This window comes from Melopsittacus undulatus, chromosome 7 (genome assembly GCF_012275295.1).
Source record: "Melopsittacus undulatus isolate bMelUnd1 chromosome 7, bMelUnd1.mat.Z, whole genome shotgun sequence".
NCBI lineage: Eukaryota > Metazoa > Chordata > Aves > Psittaciformes > Psittaculidae > Melopsittacus > Melopsittacus undulatus.
This window is the reverse complement of record NC_047533.1, coordinates 2,161,972-2,179,245: the sequence shown is the minus strand read 5'-3', so window position 1 is coordinate 2,179,245 and position 17,274 is coordinate 2,161,972. Positions and strand designations below refer to the sequence as shown.

The 17,274-nt window shown below is 48.2% G+C and overlaps 1 protein-coding gene across 1 annotated transcript; it reads right to left on the bottom strand.

Annotated features, from left to right (window-relative positions):
- Positions 1-436: 436 nt before the first annotated feature.
- GFRA4 (GDNF family receptor alpha 4) lies at positions 437-15,990 on the bottom strand. The gene is made up of 8 exons (XM_034064778.1): positions 15,984-15,990; positions 13,873-14,151; positions 10,881-10,961; positions 6,852-7,197; positions 3,923-4,032; positions 2,836-2,970; positions 1,969-2,126; positions 437-583 (listed from the first exon to the last, which is right to left on the bottom strand). The coding sequence occupies exons 1-8, from the start codon at positions 15,988-15,990 to the stop codon at positions 437-439; spliced, it is 1,263 nt and encodes a 420-aa protein (XP_033920669.1).
- Between the last annotated feature and the right edge of the window lie 1,284 nt (positions 15,991-17,274).

Below are 17,274 nucleotides of genomic sequence, written 5' to 3'. Positions count from 1 at the left end.
AGCCCCCCAGTGTGAGTCAGGGCTTTAGGAAACCTCCTGACAGCTCATCCATCAAAAGTCTTTCCCCCCTTTAGCTGGGGCAGGCAAAAGCATTTCCTTTGCAGATCTCATTTCTTGGCTTACCTCTCTCCTTCACCTCTTCCAAGGGAATTAATTGTCCATGGCTCCAACCCCATCCACAGAGAGCTGGAGAGACCCCCAAGCCATGGGGTGGAAAGGTGGCCAGGACCAAGCATGAGCTGGTTGTCAACGATGCTGATTGTATAAAACCAAACCAAGTGGCAGACGGATGAGGAGGAGGAAGGGATGCCCACACGCTCACGTCTCCTTCCCATCCCCTCCCTCCTCCCACCCCCTCTCCCCACACAAGTTTCTGGTTGTTTTGTAAAGAAACCAACACAAAGAGAGTCTGTGCCTGGCGTGTGCCCGTCCTGCTTCACATGGCAAAGAGGCTCAGCTTGGCAAGAGCCAGGAGAAGCCACATCTGCAGGGGAGAGGATGCCCAAAGGGAGGGAGCTGCTGCATTGGAGGTCCCTGATGACAGACGAGTGGAGCCCCGCAGGAGCCTCTCCTCTCCGGCCACCTGAAAGAGGGAGAGAAGGAGAAGGAAGAGGAGGAGGAAGGGGGAAAGAGAAAGAGGAAGAGAAAAGGAGAAAGAAAAGAAAGAGAAAAAGAGACAGAGAATAAAGAGAAAGAGAAAAAGAGAGAGAAAGAGAAAGAGGAGAAAAGAAAGAGAAAGAGAAAGAGAAAGAGAAAGAGAAAGAGGAAGAGAAAAAGAAAAAGAAAAAGAGAAAGAGAAAAAAAGAGAAAGAGAGAAAGAAAAGAAAGAAAAAGAAACAGAGAAGAAAGAGGAAGAGAGAGAGAAAGAGAAAATAATGTGAAAGAGGAAAAAAAATGAAAGAGAAAGAGAAAGAAATGGAAACAAGGAAAGGGAAACAAGGAAAGGGGGAGAGGAAAAGGAAGGGCAAGGGAAAGGGGAAGAAAAATGTTTGTATAGGATGTACATATAACCCAGTGAAAGTCTGCCTGTGCTGCGCATGGCCACCAATGCCCTGAAAAGCAGCAAAGGAAAGAAGCTGATGCCACATTTCTACACTCCCAACCTGCTGCTCTGAAAACAGACTGGTGGGATGTGATTTGAGTGACTTCCCAGCAAAAGGAACAGGGAAGGGGATTCAAAAACCACATGTGTGGATGCTCCCTGAAGGGATCCACTGAACCCAGTGCAAGGCCCACGCTCAGCCCTTGGAGTCTAATTACCTGACAGCTTCTGCTACCTGAGCGTTCAGCAAATCAGGGTCACTGTTAATTATTCAACAGTGAACTAATTCAATCTGAGAATCACTCTGGTGGGTGACAAACCAAGGTCAGTGTGATTTTACTTAGAAATGAAATATTTAATGCCTGCTGCTGCCACCGTCAGTAAATTCGTCTGTCATTTGGGTTGAAATAATTTAAATTTCATATCATTTTGATACTAACAATTTGCTGATGGCCGGAATATTTCATCTGCAAGCCTCAGGCAGCTAAACCTTTACATTGTGACCTCCAGGATCCTCATCTAACAACCTGTGTCCCAGGCAGCTGAAACGCTTGTATGAAGACCTGCAGGTAGGTGAGGAGCCAAACCAGTGGAGTGGTCCTGGCTCCCTTCTATACTCCTGAAAAGCCCATTCATGTCCCAGTACTTATATTAAAACCCAATATATCTCTCTGTAGCATCTATAAGAGAGAAGGTGATCAACAGGCAGGAGGGAAGAATCAGGGGGAGGAACATGTTGCCCTGTGCTTGATGTTGGGGAAGGATATGTGAGGGTATGAAGAAGAGAGTGAATCATGTACTTCAGGAGGTGAATGCCTGCACTTAACTGATATAATACAGGTGGAAGAGGCAGCTGAGGATGGCTGGAGGGCATGGAGTAGGTATAGACACAGCCAAGCAGGTCTTAGGGCCATGCTCTCTCCTACCTTGGTGGGCTGGAGGTGGTCGAAGATGTTCTCTCTGAGGGTGGCCACGGCTCTGTTGGCATTTTGCTCCTGCTTGTACATCTGTGTGGTGGGGGGGATGGATGGGGCCACGGCTGCATTCAGGTAGGTCCCATTGCCAAAGGCCAGAATGGCATTTTCTTTGTGTGGGGAAGAGGTGGAGAAAAGTGTTGTCAGGGCAATATTTCCAAGGAAAAGCACATATATCCCTTCCCCAGGCTCCTCTGACTGCATCACCCAAATGCATGCCTGTCTTAAGAGCTGCTTTACTGAAAGAACAGGGAGCTAAACACCTATTGACTCAAGGACGTGGGCATTTTCATCCTTCCCAACATAAGAAAGATATGGAAATGCTGGAACAAGTCGAGAGGAAGCCACAAGGATGCTCAGGGGCTGGAGCATCTCCCATATGGAAACAGGCTGAGAGAGTTGGTGCTGTTCAGCCTGGAGAAGAGAAGGCTGCGTGGAGACCTCAGAGCAGCTTCCAGTGTCTGAAGGGGCTACAGGGATGCTGGGGAGGGACTGTTCATTAGGGACTGTAGTGATAGGACAAGGGGTAATGGGTTCAGACTGAAACAGGGGAAGTTCAGGTTGGATATAAGGAAGAAATGTTCTCCTGTGAAGGTGCTGAGGTGCAGTGCTCAAGGCCAGGATGAACACAGGGGCTTGGAGCAGCTGCTCCAGTGGAAGGGGTCCCTGCCTGTGGCAGGGGTTGGAGCTGGATGAGCTTTAAGGTCCCTTCCAACCCAAACCAGGCTGGATGCTATCACTCATACTCTCATCACAAGCAGCCTGAGCAGCTTGCCGGTGATGCTGCAGGAGCAGCAATGTTCCAGGGGTTATACTCACGGAGACAGATGTTGTCAGTGAAGAGATGCAGGAAGCTCTCACACTCTTCCTGCCTGTTGCCACTGGCGTTGCACGTACACCAGGGAGCTATGCTGGAAGTGGAGTTGTCAATGTAGTTGGGTGTGATGGGGCTGCCTGCCGGGAGGGATGGACAACTGTTATGGCAAGGTTGGTACATCATAAACGGACAATGATTTCCTTCCTTGCTGCTTTGTTGTGTCCCAGGGAGGAGAAAAGGGTCAGTCACAACCCTTCTGTTCACCCCACAGCCAACAGAGCCTGCAGTCAATTAAAAAGTGCTAGCAGCACCAAGGAATGGGCAGCTCCTGGGATCTCAGGTTCCCTAATAGCATTCCAAAACCATATGTGAATGTACATGAAAGTTTCCATGTTGTCAATAGAAGAGCCAAAATCAATCTCCAGAATGGTCAGAGAAAACAAAAGAAGGATTAAAGCAGAATGAAATCTTGACCTGAATAGCTGACAATCTGTCCCATTCGTCGAGATGGACCAAGTCCAATGGTCATTGGCACTTCTTTTGGGACTCTGCATGTGCTAACTGCTACCAGCTGGGTCTCTGGTGTATCTGAAAACCCAGTTTGACAGCCTCTGAAGACAGCAAGATGGCAGTGGATGGTGATTTCCAGTGGCATCACTAGTGATGGCATGAGGGAACCCCTCACAGAGCAGACACCCTGGGATGGCCCATCTGTTTCCACCTGAGAGAGAAGCTGTGATTTGCAGCATGGTTTTTCTCCCTCTGCTGCAACTATCTTAAAGTTGCCTCATTTTCATGGCTTTAAGTTGGGAGATTGAGGTAAGACATCGGGAAGAAGCTCTTCCCTGGGAGGGTGCTGAGGTGCTGGCACAGGGTGCCCAGAGAAGCTGTGGCTGCCCCATCCCTGGCAGTGCTCAAGGCCAGGTTGAACACAGGGGCTTGGAGCAGCTGCTCCAGTGGAAGGGGTCCCTGCCTGTGGCAGGGGTTGGAGCTGGAGGAGCTTTAAGGTCCCTTCCAACCCAAACTATGCCATGATTCTATGGTATTTCCCACCTAGAGAGGGAACCAGCAGTAGGGCACATCTCCTACCTATGATCCCTGTATAGGCCAGCAGACAGGCAGCATAGCTCTCCCTCCGGCAGCCGCTCGCAGTCTGCAGTGATGGCTGGCAATTAAACTGGAACTCTGCGTAGCGTGACCTGATGCAGCAAGAGAGCAAAAGGGACATATCAGCACATCTATTTGGGGCAAAAAGGCACACAGTGACACACTGGTGGTGTTTATAGAAGGGGACACATTTGCAAAGTCCTTTGCTGCTGTGGGTGTTACTAAACGGGGTTGAATGAGCATCATTTTATACTCCCATGTTCTTTTATACTCTCCTCACTCCAACAAACCCTGAAGTAGGTTTTATCCCTTTGAGATGAGACATAAGTAGGTGTTGTAGTGAATGTTCTGCAGGGTTGCTGTGGGGCTGCAAAGATGCTGCGAGGGCTGGAGTAGCTCTGCTCTGGAGCCAGGCTGAGAGAGCTGGGCTGGGGCAGCCTGGACAAGAGAAGGCTCCTCAAGGGGAGACCCCAGAGCAGCTCCAGTGCCTAAAGGGGCTGCAGGAAAGCTGGAGAGGGGCTTGGGACAAGGACTTGTAGGGACAGGCCAAGGGGAATGGCTTTAAACTGACATTGGGGGATACCTAAGCCATTCACATGGGGCTTTCAGGTAGGACACAGGACATGCTGAAGGCTCAGATCCATCTGAACAAGCATCCTGTGGGCAGGCAAGAAGGCTTCTCACATGGATTTTGAGCTGCTTAGGAAACCCAAGCAAGAACCAGCATTGCCAACACTTGAAGATAGGACCCTTTAGATGACAACCTGCAGGGTTTGAGCTGTGAACTGAGTATGTCAAACATTGCTCTTCATGGGGAATCTCATAAAATCTGAGCACATGGATCCCCTGGAAAACCTCTCTTTTCAGGCATTTTGCCAGTGCTCCTGGTCAGTGTCAGCATTCCAGCTTGTTTCCCCCCTACTTTCCTCCCTTTTAACTCCTTGTTCCCATGTTTACCCCACACCAACCCTTTTCCCCTAAGCCATGTCCAGACAAACCTTTCCTGCCTCAGTTTTTGCTGCATTATTTAGGGGAGGGAGGTACTGCTTGCAGGTTTGTATCATTCATAGTATTAGACCCCATCCCTCCAAGCTGGGCCATGCAAGGGGTTACAGCTGGGAAGAAGCTGCAGGAGGATTAAGCAGTGCAGGCTGGGTTAGCCCTGGGGTATTTTACTCTCTTCCTTTCAAGTGCCATGATTTGTGCCTGGCTTTCCTTGTGGTTTCTGCACCGCTAGCTTTGACCAGGTCACACGTCAACCCCGTGCTCCTGCTGTGTCTCTAGAGGATGTTATATATTACATATTCAGAGACCAAGGAACCAGATAATGAACAGCTGTGCTGCTTGCAGGAAATGGCTCCCACCCTCCTGGAAACCCCTTTAAACCTCTGTGTTCCCTCTGGGCCTGATGTCTTGTTAGGGAGAGGGCAGTACCCATCCTTTTTGGACTCCCTGGGTAGCTGGGGGAAACGTGGTGTGCTCAGAGGCTTTGCATCCTTCAGGATGAGCTTCAGATGTATAGCTTAGTTGTTCTGCTCCATCCACATTCCTGGGGTTGAGAGTATTAGCACCAGTCCACCCTTCCAAGAGGATGCTGCTGTTATCACCTCCCTTTGTGAAATGATATTTAAAGATGATGTGCTGGTAGCGGATGGCTCAGGAAGTCCCAAAACCCACCTCTAATTAGAGACAAGGACAATAGTGGGACATGTGTCCTACACTTGCTCTTGTGCTCTTCCTCAGGTGTCTGGTCCTGGCCACAGCTGCACACAGGATGCTGGGCTGGGACCACCATAATGCAGTAAGGCTTCTGTTATAGTCTTACATCTCCTACTGACAGATGGGCTTCCCTCCTGAGAGCTGTATGGATAAACCTTTTGGAGAAATAAAGGGGTGAAAATGATACAGCCGAGGGAAAAACACTTAAGGGGTATTCCTGTGGGTGTGCGCATTGGGATGGGTCTGTGCATGTGTGCATGCATGCAGTTTAAATGGAAACAGAAGGAAACCACCCTGGCCACATACTACATGGTGGATCTGGAGTGACAGCTGTGATGCTGAGACTCCTATCACAATCACTAGAACATCCAGCCTTGCAGCAGGAAGGTGTGTTTTTCTATACATCATTATGTTTTCTAATAAAAAAGAAGAAAAATGGATTTTTAAGGTATCTACAAGTGCCTGTGACTGTTGGGATAGCTTGGGTCCTCCTGTAGGATGCTCTGGACTAGGGGAGACAGGCAGTGGGGAAGCAGATCGATGAAAGTGGCTGCACACACCCCTTATCACATCCCTGCATAGCTTTTACCTTTCTGGAGCTATTTCCAGGTCTACTATGCTATGCTATATATGTACTATATACTATATATTAGCATAGTACGGTATTAATATTGGATGGAATGGGATGGGATGTCATAGCATAGCAGTATAGCATAGCAGCATAGCATAGCATAGCATGGTAGTCCTGGAAATAGTATATATGTAGTACATATATGTACTATATGTACTATATACTATGTGCCATATACTATATACTTGTACTATACTGCTACTATACTATACTACACTACACTACAATATACTACACTACGCTACAGTATACTACACTACACTACACAACAAAATGTCTTTTTCAGGACAAAAGCCAAAAACCCATTGAAAAGATCTAAAAAACCTGAACATCTCAAATCTTCTCCTGTCTGTTAGCACTTTATGTATAGAAATGCAAGACAAGGACATGGGTCATGGGAAGGAGCCATTCAGGCAACAGCCTGTCAATGGGTTGTGATGGGATGTGTGCCTCCAGTCATCATCCTTCAGATGAGTGCATTGGCTATGGGCAGTCACCAGTGGATGAACCCAAGGCTTGTCCAAGGCTTGTGTTGGCCACCCCGGTGTATGCCAGCCTTACCTGCAGACATAGTTTTCCCGGCAGGAGTCCAGAGGTGCCAAGCAGTTGGGCTTCTCCTTGGACTCATAGGAGCAGGCAGGAACGATGGTCTGCCGCCGGCGCTCGGCACAGGCTGTGTCTTCACAGGGGCAGAAGAGCAGCTCATGGGTGTACTCCGGTGGCACACGGTCGAAGAACTTGCGCAGAGCCTTGTGGCACTTGGACCGGTTGCAGGTATCGGCCCGTGCCAGGCGCCGGATGCAGAAGGACACGTACTCGGTCCGCAGACGCTGGCACATCTCATCCACATTGCAGGCTTTGGCTGCGTCCAGACACCGGTTCACCTGGGTCACCTCGTTCTCGGAGCCTGCAGGAGATGGGAATGGGGTTTTGTGCTCATCTCCCCACCCAGCAGCACAGATACCTTCATCCCCATCCTGCTCTCATCTATGGCCACCTTGGTGAGACCATCATCAGCTCAGGAAGGCAGTGACCAGGGTGAGGTCCACATTTGCTCACTGTGCCATGGCAGCACTGAATCCACTTTCCCTACTCACCTTTCCCAAGAGGTTCCATGGCCACACAACAAACCTTACACCCCAGAGACTGCTCCTCCAAGCTCCTACATTGACATGCCCCATCCTTGGAAAGTGTTCAAGGCCAGGCTGGACACAGGGGCTTGGAGGAACCTGATCTAGTGGAAGGTGTCCCTGCTCTTGACAGGGGGTTGGAACTGGATGAACTTTAAGGCCCTTTCCAACCCAAACCATCCTGTGAGTCTATGATTTAACAGAATGAAGATTTGCAGTACTCTGGTTATCTCATAACACTTTCCCAACATGAATTAACTAACTTGAGGCCTGGGAAGAGAGCATCTACTTCTGGCCATGACTTGAATCACCAGTGTGGTGGGATCTCTTCTAATGGCCCCTTTTCCCCCAGACTGTGCTCAGAATCACTGAGTTAGTGGCAATGATACATGGATGGTCTGTTCTAACCCTTATACCCCACACTTGCACCCATATGCTGTGCAATGAGTTTCCTCAGGCCTCTGTACGGCCAAGTCTGGCTTTGTCAGCAGCTGTGCTATGTTCATGCCCAGCCAAGTGAGAGCTATCTGGGTCTCAAAGTATCACAACAGTGCACTGGTTTTCCCAGTTCAGACCAGTACTGCCCAGTATGCCCATGTCCTTAGTCATAACACTGCCCTTTGGGATGGGAATCAGAGCTACCACCCAATGTGATGTCCCTGGGACATTGATGCTGCCTGCATGTGAGTACATGTGGGTTCTCCCTGTGGATGGATCACTGGCTTCAACAAGATCACTCTGCATTTCCATCCTCTTGAACAAGAGGGGAAAGGAAGCCCCAGGTTAACCTGGGTGGGAGAGCAGTGATATGCCATTAGGATGCAGGGAAGGTGGAGGAAAACTTGCATCAGGGGAACAATCAGGAAAATGAAACAAAAACTACAGTGACAGATGAGAAACACACTGTCTTCAGAAAGCAAATAGATCTCTCATGAGTTTATATGCCAACAACCTCCTCTACAATTGTGGGGAATAGGTAAGAGGGAAAGGTATTTGTCTAACACTTGTTTTAGGGGTCCTTCAAAAGTGAGTTGGTCTCTGTTTTATAGAAGGGGAAATGATACAGGTAGGACTCAATTGAGACATTAGGCTCTGTCTGATCAGACCGATAAGATGAAGATCCTCCAAGCATAAGAGAGAAAAGGAATTTGAAGCCATTTTTCCCCCCTCTGAATGAAGCCCACGACCTGAAGCACATTGGAAGGGCTTTGTCCCCAGCACAGAAGGATTTTTGTCCCCAGCACAGAAAGATACATTTCCAATGCAGAGTCAAGCCTTGTCTTTGCTCAGGAGTTAAAACCAGCCAGTCAGTGCTGAACAAGTGTTATAACATTGACAGTCTCTCTGAGCACTTCAGAACTGGCTCCTGTTCTTCATTTTCACTGACATTATCAGATGCTCCTTATCCTAGCACTTATTTTTCCCATCCTGTTGTCCCCTCTGCTTCCAGTGAGCTGGAAATCAAACCCCAAGTGTTGAAGTTACTTTATGATGGGTGAAACTTTGCTTAGTGTGTTCCCACCACAAAAGTCCTTCCCTTTAACATACCCAGAGGTGAATATTGTGAGAGAACCAGTTTACACAGGGGAGCTGTCAGCAAAAAGTTGTTTGGAAGGGTTTCATTACCCATTCAGCTAATGAATCACAAGGAACACACTCGTTTGTCTCCTCTTCCCACGCAATAACAGGATGTGCTTTTTTAAATCACTGCTACAATTAGAGCAGAGAGATAGAATTCCATTTGTGTGCTTTTTACAATTAGAGCAGAGAGGTAGAATTCCATTTGCACAGTTTGAATAATTGATATATATTGTTTATGTAAAATTGGGTTCAATATATCTGTTGCTCTGACTTGACATGTGGTCATGAGGATGTCTTATGTTTCTATAAGCTCTTGGGAACTTTTGTATTTGGGAGGTTTAAAGAGGCTTCTTTGGCAGTGTTGGCTGTATGACCTGGGCACTGGTTAGTAGGTCATTGATTATATTATTGAAGGTGTTGAGTATAAGTAGGGAAAAAGAAAGGATAAACCAACAAACTTGGCAGTGTTCAAGGCCAGGTTGGATGAAGCCTTGGGTGCCATGGTTTAGTGTGAGGTGTCCCTGCCCATGGCAGGGGGGTTGCAACTGGATGATCTTAAGGTCCTTTCCAACCCTAACTATTCTATGATTCTACGCTGAGTCCTTTGGCAGATATCCTTGCTGCTCTGGGCCCATTCGCTTCACTGCCCAATGGGTTTCGGTCTGCTTTAAAAACCTGCAATGTGTTAACCATGCACAAAAATCCCCATCCGTAGATTCTGCCGTGCTCTGAAGAGCCCTGCAGGACTCTCAGCAAAAGGGAAAAAACTCTGGTAAAGAAGGCCATGACCCTGCAAACAGCTTTGTGCATGCTTCACTTTCCACACTTGAATCAGTCAAGTGGAGTCAATAAGAAGACGTGAGGTCAAGGAGCATCCCCTTTCCCCTCTCTGCTCAGATTGTTGAGGGCTGACGGGTTAATTTGCTCCTGGACATTTTCACCTAACAAGTGCCTCTCCATAGCGGGGACTGCAGACATCCATCGGCTGCAAGGACCTGCTGCTCCTTACTCGCTTGGGTGCACTCCATCTGTGGATGCCACAGTGGAGTCCGGTGCGCATCTGTGATGAGCTGCAGCAGGGCTGGTGTTTTGGTACATCTGCCATAAGCACATGAGGAGAACATTATGTGCTCCCATATTGGGTTTTGGGTGAGAAAAATCACTGCTGATAAAGCTTCCCCATGTCTGTGGTGCATAAGCAGAGTCGAACAGTGACTGTGGTGGCAGCTGTGATGTTGATGATGGATGGCTTAACAGCTACCACACTGACCTTTTAACTGCTGAGCTGGGGTTCGTGTCCTCAAGGGGGTTAAAAGGTGTTGGGCAGCTCTGCTAACATTATTAAGAGGATTACATGACACAGAGCAGAACATGGGTCTGAGTCCTGAGGTTGCCCTCAGGGTATGGGGTTAAATGCTGTGGCTGGGATTCACCCATAGGTCAGGTTATCGACCTTTTTGCCTGCAGAGTTTGATCCTGTGACTGATGTGGAAACACCTTCTCATCCCTAATGATACCCCAGCAGGGTGTCTGCATGACACAGGTCATCCACCTGCTATGTATGGAGAATCAGCCCACCCATTATGGCTCATTGGAAAAGATCTTCCTACCATGTTCCTCAATCCCAGCCATTCACTGTATGGACATGGAAAAGCCAAATGATGAAAATCACAAGTATTTTTCCTAGGACATGTAAAAGTTTAACCCAGGAATCATAAGCACTTCCTTGGAAAAGTGATTGCTAGTCCTGAACCATGCAATGCTGTGCGAACAGACCATAAGAGAGCACAAAGGTCTACCCTGTTTGTAACACTTGATCCCACAGCCAGCTCCCCCCAGTGTGAACCAGTAAGTGTAGGAGCATCCTCCCACCACCTACCTGCAGTGATGGATGCCAGCCGGACATAATCAAAGCCCCTGATGAATGGCTCGTAAGGGGAACTCTCCAGTACGTTCATGCCTGCGGTGAAAAGAGAAGGTGGTGAGAAGGCAGCTGAGGCTCCTGAGGGATGTCTGGGATGTACAAGGTTCAACATCTGCAGTGCAGGTTTGCTTGATGGGTCCAAGGGGACGTGCCCAAAAGGCCATATGTAAATGGATACTCAGAGTCACAGGAACTGATGCGTGGCCATATCCTTAGAGAAGGGAATAGGATATAACTGGCTTTTAAAAGTACATCACAGCTTTGGAAAGCTTTGCAGGGAACTGCTGAGTTGTAACCCTCTGTAACTCAAGTCTTGAGCCCCCTTATAGGGCTTGCCACTGAGGACACCAAACTGTAGTACAGGCTCATGGGCAGGATTCAAACCACCAGCTCCCTATATACATGCGGTTTCCATCACCATTGCTGCTATTCCCTATATGTCCCTCCCTGGGTCAATGGTCCTCACCTGGACAGGGTTGTGTGTGCAGCAACACATGCCTTCCTATTTATTACACCTCGTCCTTTCTCCTTGCCAGCAGCCTTTTCTTACTTGGCATAGAGCTAATGACCCACAGCTCCCACAGAAACTTCATTTTTAAGTTGTTGGGAACCTAATTTTATTCACTTGGTGCTTCCCTTTCGTGCAGTCAATGCTCTGTAATGCCCCGTCACCCTGATGGATACCACAGACTATTATTGAAGCAAACAGTTCAGTATCACTTTTTCCTTTATTAGACATTTAGATGGATATGAACAGTAGCAGCAGATGTACTGGCTGGGATAAAAGGACTATCAAACCTCATGCTCCGGGCATATGCTGATCACCAGCTGCGGTCAGGAAGAAATAGCTCCCAGGGTACAGAGCCCTGTGCAATTACTACAGGTGCATTTACAAGGCAGCTTTACACCTTCATTGAAATATCTTGCATCGTTACTGACTGGAAAGGGGCCCATTTGTATGTTCCAGGGTAGCAGTTTTATGTCCTGATGATATAGCACCTTATCAGAGAATTGTTATCGGGTTGTCATCGTGTTATTGTGTCTCCAAATGGGAAGGTGGCTAAACACAGGCGCGCTCAAGAGGAGCTGAGTAAATAGTATGCCTTGCAAATTCCCTAACGCACACTTCCACAATTGATTTTATAAGAGGGCTTCTAGGAAGCTTTTTACAGCCTCGTGGGTATGGAGGACTGAGAGACAAAGCTCTACACGGAGCATGTGGATTGGCTTCCTTTCTCAGTCAATTAAACCTGTGTAAGGACTCTGAAACCTGGGTCTGTTATGAAGTATATTTCCTTGGGGAAATTAAGGTAAGGGAATCAAAGGGCTGGGAGCGTGAATATGCATTGCAAGTGAACTCTGAGCTTGAAAATATGTGGGGATCAGGACAAGACAGCAGAGGACAAGTAGGGCAGAGGCTTGGCAGTCTGATACCAGCCTTCTCACAGTGATTCCCTAGATGGAGGTCCCAGGCTGCTGGGCAGGAAGTGCATCCATTCTGGCCATTCAGCATCTCCTGCTCTGCATCTGCAGACGCATGCCTGGCCCCGACCTGCTCCTAGCACTCCCTGCTGTCCTCATGCTGCCCTTCCAGGAGTGGTCCCGGACCTGGAAGTCCTCCTGACACCACTGTCCTGCACAGCCAAGGTGCAGATGAGGCATGTCCAAAGGTTCAGGACATGCAGGTCAGCCTGTTCTGATGCATGGAGAGGCCGGATTGCCACCTCTTCTGGAGGCTTCACTTCATAGAATGATAGAATCCCAGCATGGTTTATATTGGAAGGGAGCTCAAAGCTCCTCCAGCTCCAACCCCTGCCATGGGCAGGGACCCCTTCCACTGGAGCAGCTGCTCCAAGCCCCTGTGTCCAACCTGGCCTTGAGCACTGCCAGGGATGGGGCAGCCACAGCTTCTCTGGGCACCCTGTGCCAGCGCCTCAGCACCCTCCCAGGGAACAGCTTCTGCCTAAGAGCTCAGCTCAGTCTCCCCTCTCTTGGGCAGGTTCAAGCCATTCCCCTTGGCCTGTCCCTTATAAAAGTTTGCTTCAACACAAACAGCTATCTGACATAATTATATATCTGGCATATAATTATGGGAAAGATTTGATCCTGGATGGTGCTGGAGCTTCTTATTTCCCCAGTCACTTCATAGCCCCATGCTCTGCTCCCTCCAAACTGTGGCACCTGACAGCGTTCTGGGAACATGATCAAGCAGTTTCCATTCTGGCAAAGCCTGTGCATTAGAGTCAGCATCCTCTTTGTTTTGCTTGGCCTTTTGGCCTGTGTTATCACCCTGCACCTTTCCCTTCAGTGCTCAGCCAGCAGTGTTTTATTAATCTGTATCGCAGCCCATAGGTGGAAGGTTCTGTTTTATTCCCCATTTGAATTTTCATGGTGCATAAAACACCAGCCTGACAGGGAAGAGTTATGGCCACTGAGGTGTGCTTTTATGATGACTCTTAAAAACCATCAAAATCCAAACTTACTAAATACTGGCTCTGGGAACACTTTAAATTCCAACTGATGTCACCAGCCCCAAATCTTCACTAACCCAAAGACATTGGTGCATTTGAAAGCCTCCAAGAGAGTGATATTTCTTAAGTTCATGCTGTTTTTTAGCTCAGTGCCCATGCTTTGTGTACTATATCCGTGGCTTTCATGGTCTTGGCTAGCATAGGTAGATGGAAAACATAGCATGTATTTCTGCAGCAAAAGATATCAAGGTATACTTGGAACACCATAAAAAAGAGGGAAGGTTATAAAAACAAAGGAAAGAGGGATTGCCTTCCCCAAAACATCTGTACCATAGGGATCAGTAGGTTATGAGAGGGAATGGGATGCTGCAAGGATGGCCTTCTTTGCAGCCACTTTTGGGGAGCTCTGTAGAAAGCCCTAGCAGTGATTCCCTTTGAGGAAGACCATCAAGAAATGAGCACCCTGTTTGACTGACCTTCCATCAACGTGTGGTGGATGCTCCAGTAGACACTCAAGCAGTGCTTCTCCTTTTTCATGCCACGCTTGCACTTGCAGCCATACAGCTGGCTGGAGAGCAGGGCTGTCACGGTGCTCCTGCACTGGTTCTTGGCATCAGGGCCCAGCTTGTTGGCTCCGTTGCCTGCAATGCATTGCCGGAGGGTCCTGAATTTGGCACTGCAGATGGGGTCGTTGGTACAGGACTCGCCTGCTTGAAGGCAGTCCCTGCTCGAGCTGACAGCTTTCGCCATGCCTTCTGCAAGAAAACCAGACAAGTGTCTTAAGGGTGATGGAGCAACCCCAGGTGGGACATGAATTGTGTCTCCCATGAGTTGGACCAGGCTGGGATATCCATCTTAGAATCATACCATGATTTGTGTTGGAAAGGACCTTAAAGCTCCTCCAGCTCCAACCCCTGCCATGGGCAGGGACCCCTTCCACTGGAGCAGCTGCTCCAAGCCCCTGTGTCCAACCTGGCCTTGAGCACTGCCAGGGATGGGGCAGCCACAGCTTCTCTGGGCACCCTGTGCCAGCGCCTCAGCACCCTCACAGGGAACAGCTTCTTCTTATATCTAACCTGCACTTCCCTTGTTTAAATTTAAACTCTTTATTCCTTGTCCTGTCACTGCAGTCCCTGATGAAGAGTCCCTCTTCAGCATCCCTGTAGGCACCCTGCAGATCCTGGAATGCTGCTATGAGGACTATAGAACTTCATATGCAGGGATGGAAATCCCTCTAATCATCAGCTGCTCTACAAGCAATGACTTTGCTTCTGAGATCTCTAAGTGGGCAGATCCCTCCCCAGCAGGTCAACTGGAGGGTTTAAATGCTCAGTCTTACTATTCCTACTCATGGATTGCCCATGTGATGGAGAGCACTGTCTGCAGCACTGCACAGCATCATGGCAGAGGAACAGGAGTGGGTAAAAGGAAGTTGGAAGGGTGTTAAAGGGACAAGACACAACCTGAGATCCAACACCTCAACCCAACCCTCTCTCTTATGTTGATGGGCCACCAGTAGCAATGTGGCATCCTGTTGAGGACCCAGAAGGAGAGGTCACCTCTCTCCTGGAGACCAGGCTCTTCCTGATTTGAGAGAGAGAGATCCTGGACAGGGTCAGCCTGGAAGCCAGATTATATATGGCAGAAATATGGCCAGTTCCTGTGCTTGCTCTTTCTTGGTGCAGATAAAGCTTTCCAAGCCTATTGCTCCCCCAGCTCTCCCTCATTTTGCCCTCCAAAGTTAACAGCATCCCAAATGCTATGGAGATCCCAGCCTTTCCCCCTTGGACGTGGCTTAACCCTGCCTACACCTCACTGCAGCTATGGATGGCTCTGTGTGGGGTGATTTGACACGGAGTCAGCTCACATGTGTGCCAGCAGTTGGCCCATGTTTGCTGTCACCACCTCCCTAGGACTCCCACTGTTCTGTCTTGGCTTTTTCAAGCTTTTCTAAGTTCTCCTCAGAGTGTATTGTAAAAACACCAAGTGCTCTCTTCCACATACTGAGAAGAGAGATGAAAGCATGGGAGGAAGACGTTATTGCTACTCATACACCAATAAATTAGCTCAGCAGGGCTCAATGATGCTGTGTCCCCATGGCCTGGAGCAGACCAATTCCATGCTATTAAATGTGCTTCCTTTCTAAAGCAGGCTGGCCACATCCAGACTGACTCCAGGGGATGTTCTCATTCCAAGGCTCATGGTTGTATTGTTCCACCCCAGCAATGGCAATGCCAGGGGCTCAGCTGTACTCAGCAGAGCATGGTGGCACCCAGAGGAGATGAGGACCAGGACAAGGCAAATCACACTCCTAGCTGGTGTGATGCTCTGGACCATGCTGATATAGATTGGGCATGACTGCACCATGGCTTAGGGGTGTGATGAAGAAGGAAACCTGGTTTATGGAAGGGGAGAATCAGTCCCTGTGCCTGAAATGTTAATTTCAGGTCCTGCTGTATTATAAAACCAGAAACTGCTGTCGTGACCTTGAAGGAGGACTTCTCAAATACATCTCAAAGGAACTCTTTGTCTCTAGCTTAACTTGTCCTCCCTTTAGATAGGAACCAGAAGAGTAAGGATACCTTACCCTTCATGGGGTAGATGAGCTGGGGGCATCTTCTGGTTTCTGAGCATTTCCAGAATCTGTTCCTCGTGAGATCCAAATTGGACAATAGTAGAAAATCAGGGGCCCTGATTTCCATTTCTGGGGTCATGAGATCTCCCTTCTCTCCAAGACTCTATTGATTTTTCCATAAAGCCCCTTTCCCTATTTCCATTTGCTACCTCTCCTGTCCTTAATTTCTGTGTCTGCCTCTGCTGCCTTCCCAGCTGGAGGGTGTTGAGCCCATTGTGGCCATTCACCTTCCCTCAGCAGTCACAGGGTGTTTGCTAAGAAGGAGCTGCTTCTATTGCTCTTGATTAGAATAGGAGGCAGCAGCTGGAGTTCAGATATTTCAATTACGTTTATTACAGACTTTGGGTGAACCCACCAGGAGGTTTCCTCCTGAAATATCCCAATAGCATCTCAAATGCAAAACCTTTCATCAAACTCCAGACTTTTTCAAAGTGCCTTGTGGCCAACATCGAGCTTTCAGTTATTTCAATCTCACATCACCTCCAATTCGAGTTCTTCTACCCCTGATTTATTCATAGACCTGGTTTATTTAGCACTCAAGGCTTGTTTGGATCTGCCAAATGTGGAGAGAAAAATTATTTCCAACGTGTAACAAACTCTGCCTTGGGCTGTCGTATCTTGAAGAACTGAACACAAGGAACCAGTTTCCTTGAAATATCATTTGGTCTCTGCAATTTCACTGAGATCCATAAAATGAGCCAGAGCTGCTCTGCTTTCAAACACCTCTGAATGTTCCATGCACATATCTGAAGCCACAGAGAAAAGAAAGCAAGTCCTTGACTTATTTTACCCTGTTTTTCTCCAAAGGATCTCCTCTGGACAAGGAAAACACATGGCTGGTTTAAATCTAGAAGAGATGACTTTGCCACTGTCACATCAGCTGCTAGAAAAGTAGGTTGAAATAGAAATGATGACCCTCCTTTCCCTTCTCTGCTCCATGAATTGTGGAAGATACTCCCCAGGATGGTTATAAACATAGCCAGCCTGTAAAAGCTGTAAACCACTTTGGGATCCCACTTTAAATAAATCAAGCACATCGACCATCTGAGAGATTTCCTGTGAAATTCTAAGTAAATATATCCTCAAGCTGAGATTTGCCCCATAGAACAAAGGGCAGGGGCGAATATTTACAGCCTGAACCCAAAGCATAAAACACCCCTATTCAGAATTAATGCCAGAGGTGTTTGAAGCAACTTGGAGCATCACTAATGACCCATTCCATAATCACGTCACTTAAAACCCA

Coding starts and splice junctions, on each gene's coding strand:
- GFRA4 (XM_034064778.1), bottom strand. Junction 2,971..3,922: donor GGCCTATACAGGGATCATAG/GTAGGAGATGTG, acceptor CCCTCCCGGCAG/GCAGCCCCATCACACCCAAC. Junction 2,127..2,835: donor CACTGACAACATCTGTCTCC/GTGAGTATAACC, acceptor CCCCACACAAAG/AAAATGCCATTCTGGCCTTT.